Source organism: Periplaneta americana, chromosome 15 (genome assembly GCF_040183065.1).
Source record: "Periplaneta americana isolate PAMFEO1 chromosome 15, P.americana_PAMFEO1_priV1, whole genome shotgun sequence".
NCBI classification, from domain to species: domain Eukaryota; kingdom Metazoa; phylum Arthropoda; class Insecta; order Blattodea; family Blattidae; genus Periplaneta; species Periplaneta americana.
Window position 1 is genome coordinate 34,083,918 of NC_091131.1, and position 23,006 is coordinate 34,106,923.

A 23,006-nucleotide genomic window follows, 5' to 3' on the forward strand; every position below is an offset into this window, starting at 1 on the left:
GCCATTATCGCGTGAAAAGGTAACAAACATACAGACAGACAAACAGACAGACAGAGAGAGACAGACAGACAGACAGACAGACAGACAGACAGAAATACAAACAAAAATTTCAAAAAAGCGATTTTCGGTTTCAGGATGGTTAATTATACATGTTAACACCATTTATTTTTGGAAAATCGAAAATTACCAGAAAAATTTTGGCTACAGATTTATTATTAATATAGATAACAGAATACAAGAATTCAAACACCACTACGAATACAACATTCAGCGCGCGCTTTTTTTCAAGAATGGTTTCAAGTTTAATGTCTCCGTGTGATCACAAATATAGCATCAAGTTTAGAGGCTTCAAGCACTTGATTCCTATAAACTATTCCCGTGTGACTCGGGTTTAAACCTCGTTCCATTCATCACACAGGCCTATATCTCGAGCGTTCAATTAGTGTGTTCTGTTAATGTTGAATAAAGTATCGGTCTCTGTTTGCAGTGACACTGTCTAGTAAAATGCGTAAATATGTATGTGCACTGCATGTCGTGTCCAGAAGTCTTAATTGTGCGGTGCGGTACCGCGGTGCTGCCCATGTGTGCTGAATGGCAGAGGGGAGGGGCCAGGCGAGCATGTGTAAAGAGCGGCAGATAAAGAGGGCGCTCGTGTAGTGACTCCGTACACTCCATGCATGTGTGATGCGACCATGTTTCTGTCTGCTGCTACTACTGCTCATGTTTTAGTTGGGAAACGCTTTTTTTTCTCTCTCTCTCTCCCCTCCCTCTCTAGTTTTTTTTATTATTTTTTAAATTTTTTACACAACTAGTGGGTGGAGAGGAGAATATAGTTTGGTGTTTTTCAGTTGAGTTGTGAAGCTGTGATGGGTAACTAACGGATGTGTGTAAAAATAATAACTCTTTATGCAGTGCAGTGTTGGAGATGAACTGGCGAGGTTGTGTTTGCGGACTTGCTGTAAAACGGATTTAAAGTCTATCGTTTCATGTTTGAAACAATTTTTTGTGCAGTTTTTATACAAGCTGTTATTTTTTTTTAAATTAATGTTAATTAACTAAGCCGATGGGGATAAATGCGGAGCTGTCAACCTACACCCCATGCTCTCTTTTTTTATTATTATTTAATTGGTACATCTGTTAAAATCTCTACCTACTCTTTTTTGTAATTCATCTCGACGTAACACTCTGGTGGTGAAAAAAAAAGTGCAACAGGTTATAAATAAATTATTTATGTGAAAGTGAGAGAAAAGTGTTTTATACTCAGATTTTTAATTGTGAAAAGAAACTAAATAAATTGCAATCGAAGTTAAAAAGAATTGAAAAGTGATGTTTACGCTTTGTGTTTGTTATATGAGTAAAGAATGACCGTGTTTTGTTTCTGAACCTGACATCATTGCTAGATGCTTTGTTTGAACTTCAATATTACGAAGCCGCCAAGCAAGATCCTCGGAATTTGAGTTCAGTAAGTTATCTTTATATTTGATTTAAAATATAACGGACTGCTATTTCTTTTCAAATTAAATCTGTTTACAAGACACTAACGGTCGTCGAATTTATATAGTACTTGAAAACAATTGAATGGTGACTGTTTATATTGACCTAAGAAAAAACATAACTCGTGAGATCGTGTTTTGTTTCTTAATCGAACATGGTTGCTAGGTGATTGCTCGAACTGAATTCCGAAGACACCAAGATAGATTTATTCGATGTTTTGATTTCAGCTGAGTGTAGGCATAGTGTACGTTTACAGTGCAAAAAAAAAGTGTTTGAACGAGTTATTTTCTTAATAAAAACGTAAGAATATATTTATGTAAACAATATCATGAAGATATTTCATATGAAATTCTGAATATCTTATCGACTGATGGTTCAGTATTATAAAAAAGTGAAAGCAGTGTTAATATGAAGATAATATAAAATAATGTGATTTCATGTGCTAGAATTTTGGAAATATAAAAATATACGTCATTTATGAACAAAGGAAAGTCTTTTTTTGAAGTGCAGAAACTTAAAATTGAGTTTTTATCATAATGTTTTAAGAAATAGAAAATGAAACTTAATTTAATCGAAAATTAAACGAACGTTCATGTCTTCATGGTCGAATTCTCTGAACACTACGAATATTGCAACAATGACAAACGCCGATACGTCCACAATGGAAGACGAAGGTACAGAAGGCCCAAGTACGCAGGATCCTACAGACTCACCTGTTTCGCCGTACATACGTGAAAAGTACGATCTGTACAGCAGTGGCGAGATATCAAACCTGTTGCACCAGCAGCAGCAGCAGCAGCAGCATCTTCACCACATGCAGACCACCCCTCGTTCATCCTCCCCCAAGTTGCCGGAACACATGCTCGGAAATGGAATCATGGTGAGTACAAATTCTATCCAAGACTTAATTCCAGTGGTTGTATATGTCTTTTCAAAACACATTTCTTCTTTCAGGTTATTAAAAAATATGTTTTGACTTTCATCACGAACCGCTAATGAATTATTTTATAAAGAATGAACCTAAAATAATGTCTTTAATTTCAAGGGATTATTCTTTGAGTTATTTCAACCAAAAAGTTGAATACAGTTTCGCTCGTTTTTATTTCCTTTTCGACGTAAAAATTATTTTATATTAAACATTTCATAGCGTGTTTTGGGAAAGCTACTGATTTAATTCCCAATATGCTCAGTCAATTTAAGGGGTTAGGTACAGTTTACAGCAGTAAAATTTTTGGAAATGTTCAACATTTTCTTACTCCATTACTGTATCTTGTACCATAATGAAAATTGATATTTGTAAAACACTGTCCTTCTGCTATATGAAAAAAAAAATGTTTATTATTTAAAAAAATATATTTATATTCAAAATTCAAATTAAAATTCAATTCAAATTTATTTATATATTTTTTTCTTCAAAATTCAAAATGATGGCAGTTTACTGTGATGAAGCATTTCGCTCATAACTCATAAACTTGTTGACTTTTTCACGTTCTTTCTCTCTTATTTTATTGCTGAAACTCATGTTTACAATATCATGCTCTTTCAACTACATTCCTTAATAAATAATATTCTTTTTATTTTGTGTTAGAAGAAAATTCTGATATTTTGACCATATTTTAAAATGAATTTATTTTTTATCAGACAATCTATCAAAGGTAGAGAATTGATCTTCCATCGTATTGTAGATATGACATGCATTAAATACACACAAAAAAATTCATCACAGAATGTTGGATAATTTTTTGAGTTATGTGGGAAACGCTTCATCACTATACAGTGAACTGAATTTTGAGGAAAAAAAAAAAATGTAAATAATTTTTTTAATCGTAAAAATATTTTTTTTCATATAGCAGAAGAACAGTGTTTTACACATACTAATTTTCATTATTGTACAAGGCACAGTAATGGAGGAAAAAAGTTGAATATAAGCTGTACCTAACTCCTTAAGACAGCAGCGTATTATGACAATAAATGATTGAAAGAATTTTAGTTTTATCCTTCAAATGTGAAGAAATTTGATCAAAACAAATTTAACTTTTCGTTCTGAAAAGGAATTTTAAAACGTTACATTTGTTCGGATGAAATTTTCGTTTCCTTTAAAATTAAAATTATTATTTCATAATTGCATATTGATTATTTTTTCCATGTTTATTTTATTTAATCAAAATAAATATTTTGAAACTAACTACCATTCAACTTTGAAAAATGTTGACATTTGACCAGCCGCCACTGATATTTCGAAATAAATATTTTGAAACTAACTACGATTCAACTTTAAAAAATGTTGACATGTGACGAGCCGCCACTGATATTTCGAAATTAATATTTTGAAACTAACTACCACTCAACTTTGAAAAATATTGACTTTTGACCAGCCGCCTCACGTCCACATGCCCAAGCAGAGGTGGACAATCATCCAACCTGAATGGAGGTATCGTGTGGTTAGCACGATGATCCCCCCAGCCGTTATATCTGGTATTCGCAACCGGATTTCGCTACCTATCGTAGCTCCCCAAGTGCATCACGATGCTGGGTGAGCACCGGTCCCACACACTGGCCGAAATTTCATGAGAAAATTTATTTTCCCAAGAGGATTCGAACCTGCGCGCATTCCGTAACGCGAGTTCTAGGCAGGATGCCTTAGACCTTGTAGTATTGATATAATTATTAATTTTTTAACGGCAGCCGCCACTGAAAATTTCTATATCCTACCAGCCGTCATCAGTAGTCTGCCACTCGAATGATTTTGATAAAGATTACACCATTCGCTACTGAAATTGATAAAAAAAATTGCAATGTTGTGTGATGATTTCCAATTAGTGCTGAAGTGGAAAAAGATAATGGGTATAAGCTGTTTGCAGAAATTGAATACCTGTATCTTGAATTTAGCGGTGAATTGTCAGTACTTTACCTTTTCAACCGCAGAGACCCTTTTCAAAATGGAATGATGTTAGTGCAAATTCTTGAAATAACAAAACAAATTATTGCGAACAAATTGAAAAACACTAACTTCAAGGATTTTAATCCGTTTTGTAGTAGCCATGATGACGATGATGATGATGATGATGATAGGAACAGTTATAAAATATTCCATACTCATATGAATAAATAATAATAATAATAATAATAATAATAATAATAATAATAATAATAATAGTAATAATAATAATAATAATAAATATAGTTATCACTTACCTTAGAGTTAATAATAATAATAATAATAATAATAATAATAATAATAATAATAATAATAAATAATAATAACTTACTCACTGGCTTTTAAGGAACACGGAGGTTCATTGCCGCCCTCACATAAGCCCGCCATTGGTCCATATACTGAGCAAGATTGATTCAGTCCTTACCATCATATCCCACCTCCCTCAAATCCATTTTAATATTATCTTCCCATCTACATCTCGGCCTCCCCAAAGGTCTTTTTCCCTCCGGCCTCCCAACTAACACTCTATATGCATTTCTGGATTCTCCCATACGTGCTACATGCCCTGCCCATCTCAAACATCTGGATTTAATGTTCCTAATTATGTCAGGTGAAGAATACAATGCGTGCAGTTCTGTGTTGTGTAACTTCCTCCATTCTCCTGTAACTTCATCCCTCTTAGCCCCATATATTTTCCTAAGCACCTTATTCTCAAACACCCTTAACCTATGTTCCTTTCTCAAAGTGAGAGTCCAAGTTTCACAACCATACAGAACAACAAGTAATATAACTGTTTTATAAATTCTAACTTTCAGATTTTTCGACAGCAGACTGGATGATGAAAGTTTCTCAACCGAATAATAACAGGCATTTCCCATACTTATTCTGTGTTTAATTTCCTCCCGAATATAATTTATATTTGTTACTGTTGCTCCCAGATATTTGAACTTCTCCACCTCTTCAAAAGATAAATCTCCAATTTTTATATTTCCATTTCGTACAATATTCTGGTCACGAGACATAATCATATACTTTGTCTTTTCTTGGTACCAAATCTCAAAACCTTATTCGACAGACAGACAGACAGACAGATTAATAAATTAAATATAGTAAATAAAATAAATTAATTAAGTCATTTACTTATTTTCTAACGTACATAAATTAACAGTAAGTAAATGCATTCCGTTTATTCGGTTATTGGAAATAAAAACCCACAAAATAGTATACAATCTATTTATAAGCAACATAAAGCGTTTATATCTAGTTACAGTATTTAGATATACTTTTATTATTTATATATTACAAAGAGGAGGGATGTCAGCCAAGAAAATCCGTTATGAGCCACCGGCGTAGATCGTTTGCCTGCCGATCCAGAGTTGCAACCGGGCGTGGGTTGATTCCCGCTTGAGCTGGTTACCTGGTTAGGTTTTTTTTCCGAAGTTTTTCCCAGCCGTCAGGCAAATGTCAGGTAATCTATGGCGAATCCTCGGCCTCATCTCGCCAAATACCATCTCGCTATCACCTATCTCATCGACGCCTAAATAACCTCGTAGTTGATACAGCGTCGTTTAATAACCAAGTAAAAGAAAAAGATCATAATATTCATATTAATAGCAACGTTCACTTGAAGTCCTCAAAATACTACATTAGTAGCAATATTTGACTCAAGTCGAAATAATTCGTTAGTGAACAAAAAAAAAAGTTTAATATTTTTGTTAATAGTAATGAGTAATTAAAATCCATCAAGTTCAATGTTACATATGTTATGTTTTATTTAACGACGCTCGCAACTGCAGAGGTTATATCAGCGTCGCCGGATGTGCCGGAATTTTGTCCCGCAGGAGTTCTTTTACATGCCAGTAAATCTACTGACATGAGCCTGTCGCATTTAAGCACACTTAAATGCCATCGACCTGGCCCGGGATCGAACCCGCAACCTTGGGCATAGAAGGCCAGCAGTTCAGTGTTGAACAACAGTAATGTTTCCTTGAATAATAATGATGTTTTCTTTTTTTTTAATTAATCAAATCATGTAATCTCTCAGCCATTACGTAATCGTTACAGTTGATAAACAATCGCTAAACAAATCAAGACGAAATCAAGAGATATTGCAAAACACAATTGATAAGAGAAATACTCTCTTTGATGATAGAATATCAAACGATATGAACTTTGTGATTTAGTCGTAAAGATTGTTATTATCACGTGACATTGTGCAGGTGAGACATGTGACATTAAAACGTCACCAGGCCTCTTCCTCTTTGGCTTCTCATTTTTGATAATTCTTCTGCCCCTTTTTACTCTCAATTCTCTTATATTTCAGGTCTCTATTCTCCCCCTAAATTTATTTCCCTTTCTTCTACTTCTTACGTCGTTTTTTTTTACTTATGTTCTATACTATGCTATTGTTCAGCCTGACTTATATGCTTTTATGTAATGCTTAAGTGTCTGTCATTTTCCTTCTTTTATCAGAGTTTCTTGCACTATGCAATTAAACTTTCTTCTGCTCGTCCACTCCTCCCACTTTTCAACAAATTTCTTCTACTCTTACTCCTACTTCTCAACTCATATTTCTTCTGCTCTTACTCATATTCCTTCTGCTCTTCCTCCTTGTACTTCTAAACTCATATTTCTTCTACTCTTTGTCCTCCTACTTCTCAACTCATATTTCTTTTCCTCTTCATTCTTCTACTCCTTAACTCATATTTATTCTGCTCTTCCTCCTTGTACTTCTAAACTCATATTTCTTCTACTCTTTGTCCTCCTACTTCTCAACTCATATTTCTTTTCCTCTTCATTCTTCTACTCCTTAACTCATATCTATTCTGCTCTTCCTCCTTGTACTTCTCAACTGATATTTCATGCTTTCAAAGGGGAGTACGTTACATGGCGATAAAAATGTTCAATAGTCTTCCTGAAGACATTAAGAATCATAGCCAAAACCCTGCATTATTTAAGGTAAAACTAAAAAATTTCTTAATATCTCACACTTTCTATTCTGTAGATGAATTCTTGACATTTCACAGTACCGTGTAAATATTATAATACTGTTAAATGGTAAACATATTACATTGTATAAAATATCATTGTTATTAAGGTATTATTAATTCTGTACATATTTCATATTTGCATTTTATATGTATTGCATTTTATTGTTAAACGTAAGAATAGGACATGTTCTTTATTCTATGCTATAAAGCAAGTGTAAGAATGTTATGGAATGAATAAATCTATCTATCTATCTATCTATCTATCTATCTATCTATCTATCTATCTATCTATCTATCTATCTATCTATCTATCTATCTATCTATCTATCTATCTATCTATCTATCTATCTATCTATCTATCTATCTATCTATCTATCTATCTATCTATCTATCTATCTATCTATCTATCTGTCTATCTGTCTGTCTGTCTGTCTGTCTATCTATCTATCTATCTATCTATCTATCTATCTATCTATCTATCTATCTATCTGTCCGTCTTCTATCTATGTATCTATCTATCTATCTATCTATCTATCTATCTATCTATCTATCTATCTATCTATCTATCTATCTATCTATCTATCTATCTATCTATCTATCTATCTATCTATCTATCTATCTATCTATCTATCTATCTCCTGCTCTTCCTCTTCCTACTTCTCAAGTCATATTTCTTCTTCTCTTCGTTCCTCTACTTCTCAACCAATAGTTCTTCTGCTCTTCCTTCTTGTACTTCTCAATTCATATTTCTTCTGCTTTTTCCCCTCCTACTTCTGCACTCATATTTCTTCTGCTTTTACTCCTATTTCTTACCTCATATTTCTTCTGCTCTTCCTTCCTCCTTGTACTTCTGTTTCTTCTGCTCTTCGTTCCTCTACTTCTCAACTCATATTTCTTCTCCTATTCCTTCTCCTTGTACTTCTCAACTCATAGTTCTTCTGGTCTTCGTTCCTCTACTTCTCAACTCATATTTCTTCTCCTATTCCTTCTCCTTGTACTTCTCAACTCATAGTTCTTCTGGTCTTCGTTCCTCTACTTCTCAACTCATTTCTTCTCCTATTCCTTCTCCTTGTATTTCTCAACTCATAGTTCTTCTGGTCTTCGTTCCTCTACTTCTCAACTCATATTTCTTCTCCTATTCCTTCTCCTTGTACTTCTCAACTCATAGTTCTTCTGGTCTTCGTTCCTCTACTTCTCAACTCATTTCTTCTCCTATTCCTTCTCCTTGTATTTCTCAACTCATAGTTCTTCTGGTCTTCGTTCCTCTACTTCTCAACTCATTTCTTCTCCTATTCCTTCTCCTTGTACTTCTCAACTCATAGTTCTTCTGGTCTTCGTTCCTCTACTTCTCAACTCATTTCTTCTCCTATTCCTTCTCCTTGTACTTCTCAACTCATAGTTCTTCTGGTCTTCGTTCCTCTACTTCTCAACTCATTTCTTCTCCTATTCCTTCTCCTTGTACTTCTCAACTCACAGTTTTTCTGGTCTTCGTTCCTCTACTTCTCAACTCATATTTCTTCTTCTATTCCTTCTCCTTGTAATTCTCAACTCATAGTTCTTCTGGTCTTCGTTCCTCTACTTCTCAACTCATTTCTTCTCCTATTCCTTCTCCTTGTATTTCTCAACTCATAGTTCTTCTGGTCTTCGTTCCTCTACTTCTCAACTCATATTTCTTCTCCTATTCCTTCTCCTTGTACTTCTCAACTCATAGTTCTTCTGGTCTTCGTTCCTCTACTTCTCAACTCATTTCTTCTCCTATTCCTTCTCCTTGTACTTCTCAACTCATAGTTCTTCTGGTCTTCGTTCCTCTACTTCTCAACTCATTTCTTCTCATTCCTTCTCCTTGTACTTCTCAACTCACAGTTTTTCTGGTCTTCGTTCCTCTACTTCTCAACTCATATTTCTTCTCCTATTCCTTCTCCTTGTACTTCTCAACTCATAGTTCTTCTGGTCTTCGTTCCTCTACTTCTCAGCTCATTTCTTCTCCTATTCCTTCTCCTTGTATTTCTCAACTCATAGTTCTTCTGGTCTTCGTTCCTCTACTTCTCAACTCATAGTTCTTCTGGTCTTCGTTCCTCTACTTCTCAACTCATAGTTCTTCTGGTCTTCGTTCCTCTACTTCTCAACTCATTTCTTCTCCTATTCCTTCTCCTTGTACTTCTCAACTCATAGTTCTTCTGGTCTTCGTTCCTCTACTTCTCAACTCATATTTCTTCTCCTATTCCTTCTCCTTGTACTTCTCAACTCACAGTTTTTCTGGTCTTCGTTCCTCTACTTCTCAACTCATATTTCTTCTTCTATTCCTTCTCCTTGTAATTCTCAACTCATAGTTCTTCTGGTCTTCGTTCCTCTACTTCTCAACTCATTTCTTCTCCTATTCCTTCTCCTTGTATTTCTCAACTCATAGTTCTTCTGGTCTTCGTTCCTCTACTTCTCAACTCATATTTCTTGTCCTATTCCTTCTCCTTATACTTCTCAACTCATAGTTCTTCTGGTCTTCGTTCCTCTACTTCTCAACTCATTTCTTCTCCTATTCCTTCTCCTTGTACTTCTCAACTCATAGTTCTTCTGGTCTTCGTTCCTCTACTTCTCAACTCATTTCTTCTCATTCCTTCTCCTTGTACTTCTCAACTCACAGTTTTTCTGGTCTTCGTTCCTCTACTTCTCAACTCATATTTCTTCTCCTATTCCTTCTCCTTGTACTTCTCAACTCATAGTTCTTCTGGTCTTCGTTCCTCTACTTCTCAGCTCATTTCTTCTCCTATTCCTTCTCCTTGTATTTCTCAACTCATAGTTCTTCTGGTCTTCGTTCCTCTACTTCTCAACTCATATTTCTTCTCCTATTCCTTCTCCTTGTACTTCTCAACTCATAGTTCTTCTGGTCTTCGTTCCTCTACTTCTCAACTCATTTCTTCTCCTATTCCTTCTCCTTGTACTTCTCAACTCATAGTTCTTCTGGTCTTCGTTCCTCTACTTCTCAACTCATTTCTTCTCCTATTCCTTCTCCTTGTACTTCTCAACTCACAGTTTTTCTGGTCTTCGTTCCTCTACTTCTCAACTCATATTTCTTCTTCTATTCCTTCTCCTTCTAATTCTCAACTCATAGTTCTTCTGGTCTTCGTTCCTCTACTTCTCAACTCATTTCTTCTCCTATTCCTTCTCCTTGTATTTCTCAACTCATAGTTCTTCTGGTCTTCGTTCCTCTACTTCTCAACTCATATTTCTTCTCCTATTCCTTCTCCTTGTACTTCTCAACTCACAGTTTTTCTGGTCTTCGTTCCTCTACTTCTCAACTCATATTTCTTCTTCTATTCCTTCTCCTTGTACTTCTCAACTCATAGTTCTTCTGCTCTTTGTTCCTTTCCTTCTCAACTCATATTTATTCTGCTCTTTCTCCTTGTACTTCTCAATTCATATTTCTTCTGCTTTTCCTTCTACTACTTCTGAACTCATATTTCTTCTACTTTTACTCTTACTTCTCAACTCATATTTCTTTTACTCTTCCTCCTTCTACTTATCAACTGGTATTTCTTCTGCTCTTTCTCCTCATACTTCTCAACTCATAATTCTCCTACTCTTCCTTCTACTACTTCTCAAGATATATTTCTCTTCTCTTCCTCTACTTATATTTCTCCTATTCTTTTCCCTTGACTTTCTTTCCAGTTCTCAAGTTATCTTTCTCCTTCTACCTCTCGTCTCGTTTTTTCTCTATTGCACTTGTGTATAATTTTTCTGACTTTTCTAATCCGTTTTATTGTATTTCCTTCCGGTTTTTTTATTTTATCTACTCGTCATCCTATTATTTTCTTTCTTATTCTTCTCTTTCTCCTACATTCCATCTAATTTTCCTCCAGCCTCCGTATCTTATTACTTTTAATCTTTTCTGAACTTTCTTACATTTCGTTTAATCCATCTCCTTCTACCTCTTATTTATTTTAATTTTTAACGTAGAATACGTCTTTGCCCATACCGAGTATGGGCACCCGTTCCGTAATATAATGGCGAAACGAAAAATGGCAATATTTCAAATTCTTACTGTAAGAACACTATACTCCACTAACGAATGATAATGTTATTAGTAATTATGCCATGAACCAATGTAACTTGTGTGGCCACGCCCAATGACGTCACTTTCCCTCGCTATGGACATGAGAGCGCCGAAGCTGTTTATAAAATTAGCCGTACCGCGCGGTTTCTCTCAGTAGGATCTAGACATCGATAGCAGCTACAGATCTGTGAGACAATTCCTTTCATTTGTAATCGCGAGTTCTATAATATTAAAGTGCTAATACACAAATACGATATGTCCTACACTTTTTGAATGAACCAAAGTGAAAAATTTGTTGTGAGTTGGGACTAATTGAAGGGTACAGAGCCATAGTGGGCCAAGCGCCATTTATTAAAAACGGAGAACGCAAGGGTTAAAGTTAAATGAATACCATAGTTTAATTAAGATTGACATATCATTCAGTTTGAATGTGTATACTTTATATTACTTGCTGTATGTTTCTATTGGATTATGGTAATAACTTCATTTTAACCCTTGTTTTCTACGGTTTTAGTAAATGGCGCTTGGCCCATTATGGTGCTGAACCCTTCAATTTTGGATCGTCGCTTCATATGAATAATAATAATATTGCATGTCCTTGATTATATATATTTTATGGTAGACCCGTACTCTCCGTTTGTAAACAGAAACAAAAATAAAACATTTAGACCGATACTAGTTTCACTCTCGAAATTGACGTGTTTTACGGGCAGTGTATCCCTGATATTGTCCATTTTTTTTTTTAAGTTGTGCTATCTTTCTTCTTATACTCCTTTTTGTTCTACTTTTCATTTGTTATAATTTTTTACTCTCCATCTCATCTTTCTTATTATTTTTTTTCTTGTCCTCATTTATTAATTTCTGTATTCCTCTTTTATCATCTTTCTTCTTTTCCTGCTCCTTCTCACTTGATATTTCTTTTCCAACTGATTCGTCACATATTCTTCACTTTCTTACGTGCTGCTCTTTCTTTCTACCATTATTTTCTTATTTCTTTTCCCCTCTCCAATCCATTTACAAGCATCTGCAGCTGAGCCCCTACACTCATTGATAGCTACGGATCGGCAATGCAGGTCCTCGAACTCGCGGCGCCGATCAGAGGTCTCCTTGTAACTCGCCGGAGATATGAGTAGTTATCAGCTGCAGGCGCGGGTGGAGGGAGAGAGAGAGGAGGGGAAGTCTCAAATCCACAACTTATCTTAAACTAGAACCGTTAAATACGGGGTGTTCTCACTCCTGTCATAACTATAAAGAAAACCTTTACAAACGAAATTTTTACGAACTTTCGTTTTCAACATTTGTACCTCATGACATCTTTCTGTCTCCATATTTATCTAGTCTGTCAGTCTGGCTATTAGTGCGTCCTGTCTGTAGTCAGAGTGTAATTCTATAAGTCTATCAATCCGTAAGTCCATTATTCCATCATTCCGATAGACTTCTAGTCTGTTAGACTGTCGCTCCTTCCTTCTGATAGTCGACCTCACATCAGTTAATCTTCCAGTCATTCAACCAGCCAGCTAGCCAATACAACTGCCGGTCTGATATTGTCAGCATATCAGTATGTCAGTTTGTTAGTATGCCAGCTTGTGAGTATGTCAGTATTTCAATGTATCGGCCTGTTATTGTCATTCTTTCAATGTCATTTCAATGTGTCAGTTTTTCAATGTGTTGATCTTTCAAATCTGTTTGTCTTTCAAGTATGTCAGCTTCTCAGGTGTGTCAGTCTTTCAAACGTGTCAGCTTTTCAGATGTGCTAGTCTTTAAAATGTGCCTGTGTTTCATATAATAATTATGCCTATCTTTCAAAGTTATCTCTCTTTCAGATATGTCAGTCTTTCAAGTGTGACAGTAATCAAACGTGTCAATCTTTCAAACGTGTCAGCCTTTCAATTGCGCTAACCTTCCAGGTGTGCCTTACAAATGTATCAATCTTTCAAATATGCCTGTCTTTCAATTGTGTCAGCCTTTCAGGTGTGTCAGTCTTTCAAATGTGTCAGCCTCTCAGGTGTGTCAGTCTTTCAAATGGTCAGTCTTTCAAATGTGTAAGCATTTCAGATGTGTCAGCATTTCAGGTGTGTCAATCTTTCAAATGTGTCAGCTTTTCAGATGTGCCAGTCTTTAAAATGTGCCTGTGTTTCAAATAATATGCCTGTTTTGAAATTTGTCTCTCATTCAGATATGTCACTCTTATAAGTGTGGCAGTCATCAAACGTGTCACTCTGAAACTCGCCAGCCTTTAAAATGCGCCAACCTTCCAGGTGTGCCTTACAAATGTACCAGTCTTTCAAATGTGCCTGTCTTTCAATTGTGACAGCCTTTCAGGTGTGTCAGTCTTTCAAATTTGTCAGGCTTTGAAATGTGTTAGACTTTCAAGTGTGTCAGTTTTAAAAAGGTATCAATTTTTCAAATGTGTCAGTCTTTCAGGTATGTCAGTCTTTCATGTGTGTCAACCTTTCAAATGCTACAGGCTTTCAAATGCGCCAGTCTTTCAAATGTGTCGATTTTTGAAATGTGTCAGTCTTTGAAATGTGCCAGTCTTTCATATTTGTCAATCTTTCAGATGTGCCAGACTTTCAAACGTGTCTGTCTTTCAAACGTACCTGTCTTTCAAATGTGCCTGTCTTTCATATGTGTGTCTCTGTTTTTCAGTGTCAGTTTTTCAGTACGCTTGCTTGTGAATATGTATGTCATTATGTCAGTAAATCAGTGTGTCTATATGTCATTGCACACGTCAGTTTATGAATGTCTCAATACAATAGTCTCTCAATATTTCAGTATATCAGGCTTTGTCTGCAATCTATCAGTGTTCCACCTGTCAAACTGTCAATATGTTAGTCTATGAATGTCTGTTGCTATTTCAGTCTTTCATAATTTCAGTCTACTGTCTATCATTGCTTCACCTGTCCGACTGCAAATATGTTGGCCATTCTACAAGCTACTCAGGCCTATATGCAGTGATATTTGTTTTACGCTATCGATCGAATTACTTCCTATTACATCATATTATTGCTATTACTGCCTCTACAATTCATCTTACGCCGAAATTGGCATACAACCTTCATTAAATTAATTACAACCGAATGAAAATTCATGTCATGCAACTGCTTTGAAGTTCCACACATTGTGACATGTTTAAAGAACTTCAGCTCTTGGAATTGATAGAAAAATGCTTGTAGTTTTCTAATTTCTTAGCGTGTTTCACTAATGTTACTCGCATTACTTTAATCTACTGAAATTTCCGAGTGTTCTTGAAACCTGTGATTGAAATTTGATATTTATAGATTTACGAATTTCTACTGTTCCTTAAGGAGAGTGGATAGTGATGCCTGTGCGATTAAAGAATTTTAGTACAAAATTTAGTTCAATATTTCTAGGCTTTTAGTGTTCAGAATGGAATAAAAATTGCCATGGTTATACATTCAATCATTGTGAATTCTGTGGTAGAAAAGACAACTAATTAGTTTCGTACCCAAGTGCAAAAGAAAGGCCCTAACTGATAACCTGTTCTCTCACTTTGATAGAAGTACCTGAGCCTTCAGGTGCACATTACTTGCTACAATCTTCACTCATATACCTTGTATTTTTTTTAAGTTATCAAGAAATGTGTATGGTAAATTCTGAAGCAAAATTTATTTAAATATTTGATCCTTAGTGAAAAAGAAAAAAATGTTAAACTATGATTAACAATTTTTTGTCGTTTTTTTTAATGAATATATATTTTTTTCCTCGTGTTAAATGTATAGTATTCATAGAGCCGTAGGTCTAGTTTTTGCAACATAGACTATAGGAAACAGTGAAAAAATTTTATGTAAATAGATTCAATAGTTTCAGAGAAAAATGCACTTACTCGTAGGTTTGAAAAGAATAACTTACGAAAACCTGCATTAGTAATATAGCCTATGAATTACATGCGCCGCCAAATTTAAAGACGTGATTTGAAGGGCTTATCTGCAGAGATACCCTCACTATATTTCTTTAAAGAGCAATTTTATTACTCTTGTTTGAAACACAAATTAAAAAATTAGATTTTAAACTCCTAATCACTACCCAGTCCCCTTAAATGCATTATGAAGGAAATTCCAAAATCTAAAATATATTTATGCTCGACCATGCCGAAATGTAGTAATTATACACTTGGTAGCAGACCTTTAATGCATGCCATTAAAGTACACCTGCTCATTAAAGGTCAGGTCTTTTAGCCAATGACGACTCAGGTTACAACTGTTCAGCCAATGACAGGTCAGCTTTCTACCGTTATAAAACCGCAAGTATCGATTATTCTCGGATATGCAATCGAAAGACAAATAGCGAAAAGTCACGGAGGCTGGAAATCCAATACTGTCGCAGAAGGTTATGTTCTGTTACTATAATAATTAGCGTTAATTGTTTCTATGCCCAAGGTTGCGGGTTCGATCCCGGGCCAGGTCGATGGCATTTAAGTAGATTTACTGGCATGTAAAAGAACTCCTGTGGGACAAAATTCCGGCACATCCGGCGACGCTGATATAACCTCTGCAGTTGCGAGCGTCATTAAATAAAACATAACATTTAACATTAGCGTTAATTGTAAATAATATTCAAATAAATTCAATTTGTCATCTCGTTTTTCAATGTCTAATTTAATTTCAATGTTATCTCTGTAGGTTCTTATGGCCTAGCAAGGTCAATGTGAACATCTGTTCCTCGGAAAAAAATCAATACTTTCGCGTCTGCCAACATCTCACAACATACGGGACATTGGTCAAGGTCAGATACAAAGAAAATTAATAATATCAAGTTAGAAATATGGTCGAGCATAAAAAGTCGTATGAAACTCGTCTATAATGGTAATTAAGAAGCTCGTATGAAAATTATGAAACTCGCTTGCGCTCGTTTCATAAATATCCATACTCGCTTCTTAATTACTTTCATTATAGGCTCGTTGCATAATGTAATATTTTATAGTGATGCAGTTGTTTATCTAAATATGTGTACAATGTGCTTTTCTTGCTCTGTCGGTTTTGTATTAACTATAAACTATTATTGTTTACTATTATTAACTTATTAATTGATAATCAACTTGCAGCATATAGAACTAATCTCTTATTTGAGTCTGTCGTGTTTTAGTATACGGTTCAAACGAAACTACATGCGAGTATTTTCCATTTTACATATAGGAGAAGTTTTACATCACATTTTTTCGAAACCCAATGCCACTTGTCTCTCCCATGCGTGTTAAAGTGGCAGGAGAGGGGGATTTTCATTAACAAAGCAGCGGGCAGGCAGTTATTGTACAAATTCTTGGAATACCTAGTATAACTATTACGTATTGGGCAACAATTTTTGAATGGGAACTACATTTAAAATCTTCCAAAGTTCGTGTCCATTAAAAGGGAATATCAGATCCTCGACATCAATTTCAAATGTTAATTACATTAAACGACTGTATGAACAGGCGTCGACGTTTAATTACATGAATTGTGATGTATTATATTACTGCTAAGAAGAGCTAATGAATCATTATGCAGTTCACACAAATGTTACGAATATACTCCTCTTCCTTCCATTTGCAATACAGGGTGATTCGCGAGGATTTACCGTCCCTTACTGAGCTTTTTTCCGAAAACATTCTGAGCAAAAATTGTCATATAAACCTTTGTTCTAATCTCAATATTATCAGGGTTAACACTAATTTGAAGTTGTTTGTACAATACCATTATTCTTGAGTTTTAAGAGTAAAAGAATATTTCTGATAAAGAATGAACTATTTAGGAGTATCATTTCTTTAATTAGCTAGTATTCTGAAGCTTTAGTTAGTATAATTTTTGTGTTCAATTGTATCGTTTTTGTGCGTTTAGTTTAGAAAGTTTGTGTGTTTAGGCTGTACAATTTGTGTGTGCAATTTGTACAGGTTTTTGTGTATTTAGTTTGTGTGTGAGTTAAGACTATGTATGGTTCAGTTTGTGTAATTTCTTTCTTTTTTATCGTGTGTTTAGTGTGGACAGTTGTGTTCAGATTATAATTTATGTGTTTAGTTTGCATAGTTTTTTGTGAATGTTTAGTTTGCATAATTTATGTGTTTAGTCTGTATAGTTTTTCGTGTTTAGTTGGTATAATTTTTTATGTGTTTAGTTTGTAGGTGTATAGTGTAAGCTCTCTTGGACTGGCTCCCCAAGTGTAGTAGACCTTCAGCTCACCCTGCACTCCTGTAGGAGGCCGTTGCCCTTATGGGATTTCAGGTTTTTTGTATTTTGTATTTGTATTCTGAAGCCAAAAATGTGTTGTGAATTCCATAGTTGCTTCGTAGAGAATTTTTTTTTTTTCGGTTTTTAACTACAAAATTACATTTTCTTACGCATTTATCACAACAATTGTTACAAATCACGCCACTCTTGTAAATTCTTCATGACTGTACATTAGGATGCATAATTACACTGTAAAGAATCAAGTTCTTAAAGTCGTATGATTTGTAACAGTTTTTGTGATAAGTGATGTAATTTTTATTAAAAATTGAAAATCAAAATCTGCACAAAGCAACACATTTTTAGCTTCAGAACACTAGCCAATTAAAGAAATGATACTTCTGAAGAGTTCATTCTTTTACTCTTAAAACTAAAGAAATAAGGTCAAACAACTTTAAATTAGTGTAACTTTGAAAATATTGAAATTAGAACAATGTTTCTATGACATTTTGCTCAGAATGTCATTCGGGAATAAGCTCCGTAAGTGACCGTAAATCTTCGTGAATGACCCTGTATATCGGCTCAATTTCTCATTATACGATTAGGCCTACATTAGGAATAATTGTTCAGTCCATCAGCGGTGTGGTCTTGGTCTTCCAAAATCCTTCTGTCCGAAGTGGAAAACCATATTCTGGTATCCTTGAAAACATGGTTTCAATTTTTGTTCGTACTTACACACTTCAGTAATCATCTCTTGTACATGGATAAAGTAAGTGATGTGCACTTCATGCGTTATATTCGCATTTATTAATATACAGTACATAGTGGTTTTATGGTTTGATTTACACAATCTGGTTTTATTTTTGACGTTGTATTAAACTACATAAACTGCCTCCTTGAATTCCGAATGATCAGCTGCTCCTAGCGATCTCAAACCTGAAAAATAACTTGAGCAGAATACGTATATCAAATATATCTTACTTGATTATTAATATGATTATTATTATTACTATTATTATTATTATTATTATTATTATTATTATTAATTTAGTACTTTCGTTGTTTAATACTATTGTTTTTCGTTTATTTGTGCTTTTTTCCTTATTTCCATTACTTTACTTCTTTCTTCCTAATTTCATTCTTTTATTTATTCAATAAAACAATTATGAAAAGAAACTTGCATGATAAAAATTTGACCTTCGTTACTCGTATAAAATATTGGCTTTACTTCCTTTGTTTCTCAGTATATTTTATAATAATAATAATAATAATAATAATAATAATAATAATAATAATAATAATAATAATTCATTCATTTAGTGTTCTGCCCAGGGACAGGTCTTTCACTGCAAACTCAGCTTTCTCCAGTTTTCCTATTTTCTGCCTTCCTCTTCATTTCCTCATATGATCCACATATCTTAATGTCGTCTATGATCTGATATCTTCTTCTGCTTCGAACTCTTCTCCCGTTCATCATTCCTTCCAGTACATCTTTCAGTAGGCAGTTTCTTCTCAGCCAGTGACCAAACTAATCCTCCTCCTCTTTCTGATCAGTTCCAGCATCATTCTTTCTTCACCCACTCTTTGCAACACAGCTTCATTCCTTATTCTGTCTGTCCACTTCCCACGTTCCATTTTTCTCCATATCCACATTTCAAATGCTTCTATTCGCTTCTCTTCACTTCGTCGTAATGTCATGTTTCTGCCCCATGCAATGCCACACTCCATACAAAGCATTTCACTAGTCTTTTCCTTAGTTCTGTTTCCAGAGACGAAGTTAGGATCATCAGAATAATAATAATAATAATAATTATTATTATTATTATTATTATTACTATTATTATTATTATTATAACAGTAATATTTATTTATTATTTATTTATTTATTTATTTATTTATTTATTTATTTATTTATTTATTTATTTCTCACTTAAATTTTTTCTCTCTAAAACCAGGTAGAATTATACTTCAGTTGTTGTATTTTATGCGTTGGTAGCCCTTACGTCTTGAGAATTACAAGTTTATCTCTCTAAAATCAGGTAGAATTATATTTTAGTTTTCGTATTTGACACGTTGGTAGACCTTACTTCTTGAGAATAAGTTGATGGGATTTACTAACATGAGGTAACCCCATGATCGTCAAACAAGACGCAAGAGTGTGGGTAGATAAAAATTCTTTATCAGTATAAATGTTACATTCGAAATGATAAAAGTGTTACTTTATCGCTGTAGCAATGGAGGCCCTTGTGTTGCTGATGCTTGCGTGCCTTCCTGCCTGTCATTATAGCCTGTTTCATAACACAAAAAAAAAAGTTCGCCTCTAAAATTGTAGCCGAAGGCAACTGATTTTGAAATACTGACTTCGCTTTCTAATACATGAAGCAAGTACCATGACAACAGGAAAGACACTTTTCTTTGTCGTTTAAGATTACTGTTAAAACTAATAATTTGTCTTCCAGGAATTATACTCCATGTTACCAAGGTAACTAGTTAGCAGTGGGACTTGTGAACAACTATAAGACGATAATAGCAAAATTATGAGGCAACTTTTGAGCTACCGATGGCCACGTGCAGTGGTCACGTGCACTAAAGTCGGTTAGTGTAACCGGCGGTTAATATTGCCACCTAAATCCTGATTAAGCATTTTTACTGTGCAGCCACCTCGGTTAGGACTTAAACAGAAGGTTAGTTACGGTATTCGAGGGTTGAAGGAGATAACCAGTGACTAGTAGCCTAGATCATATATACCCAGATAGGTCGGCCTTATAGGCTTTGAGGTTAACAACTTTTTGTCAGGTTTACTATGCTGCCATCTAGTTGTTACATAAGGAGTCACGTCATAACTCCCATTTGAATTGCATTAGCGACTGTACTGCCATCTCGTGTTCATTTACGGCGGACGGTTGGCGATCCTGGCGGTTGTTCTCTTCAAAGTGCTGCCGATTTTAACATAGCGATGAGTTATCTGTTACATATATGATCTAGGCTAGTAGTAAAATAAAATAACAGCAAGATTCACAGCTGGTGATTTCGAAGACGAATAAAATTATTGTGTTTGGATTACTTAGGTCTGGACGATGGTGAATATGAAGTTGTATTAATTGAAAGAGGGAATTTCTAGGAATAATTATTACGAGACAGAAAATTTCAGGACAGATTTCGTTTATCGATATCTACTGTATTTCTTCTTCTGCAACAGATGGATCACTTGGAATGTCCCACAAACAGAAGCAAATTTATTTCTCCTATGAACCCGCTGCCTAAAACATTACCATTTTATGCAAGTATTCATTTATTCATTCATTAATGCCCAAGGGCAGGTCTTTCATTGCACACCATCATTCTCCAATCTTCCCATTTTCCTGCCTTCCTCTTAGCCTTCGCACTTCGCACACGATCCATGAATTCTATGTCCATTTTTATAAATTGAAGGATTTTGACAGTAACTGGTGGAAAAAAGAGGGAATTTTCAACCTAACACTCACTCACACACACTTACTGGCTTTTAAGAAACCCGAAGGTTCGTTGCCGCCCTCACATAAGCCCGCCAAAGGTCTTTTTCCCTCCGGCCTCCCAACTAACGCTCTATATACATTTCTGGATTCGCCCATACATGCTACATGTCCTGCCCATCTCAAACGTCTGGATTTAATGTTCCTAATTATGTCAGGTGAAGAATACAATGCGTGCAGTTCTGCGTTGTGTTACTTTCTCCATTCTCCTGTAACTTCATCCCTCTTAGCCCCAAATATTTTCCTAAGCACCTTATTCTCAAACACCCTTAACCTATGTTCCTCTCTCAAAGTGAGAGTCCAAGTTTCACAACCATAAAGAATAACCGGTATTATAACTGTTTTATAAATTCTAACTTTCAGATTTTTTGACAGCAGACTGGATGATAAAAGCTAATCAACCGAATAATAACAGGCATTTCCCATATGTATTCTGTGTTTAATTTCCTCCAGAGTGTCATTTATATTTGTTACTGTTGCTCTCAGGTATTTGAATTTTTCCACCTCTTCAAAGGATAAATTTCCAATTTTTATATTTCCATTTTGTACAATATTCTCGTCACGAGACATAATCATATACTTTGTCTTTTCTGGATTTACTTCCAAACCTATTTCTTTACTTGCTTCAAGTAAAATTCCGTATTTTCCCTAATCGTTTGTGGATTTTCACCTAACATATTCACGTCATCCGCATAGACAAGCAGCTGATGTAACCCGTTCAATTCCAAACCCTCTCTGTTATCCTGAACTTTCCTAATGGCATACTCTAGATTTTCAACCTAACAGTGACTTAAAACAAACCTTTTGCTTTAAATTTAGTGACTTTTCCAATTCAACATATATAAATCAATAGAATTCATTCTTAGCAAGCAATATGTCGGCATAACTCAGTTGTGAACAAAATGGTCTTTAGGGGATTTTGAATGTAGAGGATTCCCATATGTTTACCGTTCACCATTTCTTTCAGTGCATCCTTCAGTAGGCAGTTTCTTCTCAGCCAGTGACCCAGTCAATTTATTTTCCTGTTCCTGATCAGTTTCAGCATCATTCTTTCTTCACCCACTCTTCCAAGCACAGATTCGTTTCTTATTCCGTCTGTCCATTTCATAGACTACGCTTTGTTCTTTCCCACATCCAGATTTCATATGCTTCCAATTGTTTCTCTTTGCTTTCAGTATTTTAAGATGCACAGAAGAAATACAGTATGAATCAGTCACGATGAAAGTAATGTAATAGATTGTCTTGACTTAAGGTGTACGAATATATCTTCTCCTACTGAGAAATGAATTTCTCTCAAAATAGACAAACCTTTTGTATAACGTTTTTTGCTTTGCGACATGATCTACTCGAAGGCAAAATATTAGTTAACTGTCCAATTTTGTGAATACAGTATTAAGATAGTTATTCTAAATAATATTGTAGTTAAACTGAATGACCATTGTTTCAGATACGAGGTATCACTTCTCATCCACCGTTTTATTACTTTGTAGAAAGAGTCTACCATCACATTGTAAAATGACATGTCAATAACTGGTGATTATAAATAATGCATCCAATGTACATTTTAATCACTGTTACTTTTTTTACCGTGGTTTCGTAACACATGCTTACTACTTTATAACCATGTCTGAAACACATCGCTATGATACTTTGCAGCTAAGAATGATATGATGAGGTCAAAATAATGAAGCAATAGTGGAAAGAAAATGACGTGAGAAATACTGATGTCAGCAAAAACCCGGCCTATAGGACTTAAAAACTGAATTTAATTTTTTTTTTCTAAAAATGAGTCTCACACAGTAGGACTTAAAACTGAATTACATCATTTCTCTCAAAATGAGTGTCTTTTGACTATATAACTTT

The 23,006-nt window shown here is 34.8% G+C and overlaps 1 protein-coding gene across 2 annotated transcripts in view; it reads left to right on the forward strand.

Annotated features, from left to right (window-relative positions):
* Positions 1–691: 691 nt before the first annotated feature.
* rn (rotund) overlaps positions 692–23,006 on the forward strand; it is a 1,149,518-nt gene continuing 1,127,203 nt past the window's right edge. The window contains exon 1 of one of the 2 annotated variants that reach the window (XM_069846929.1): positions 692–2,374. In XM_069846929.1, the coding sequence (XP_069703030.1) occupies positions 2,087–2,374 (288 nt within the window). In that variant the 5' untranslated portion in view covers positions 692–2,086. The remainder of the gene's footprint in view (positions 2,375–23,006) is intronic. The other variant, XM_069846927.1, reaches the window with a different exon arrangement.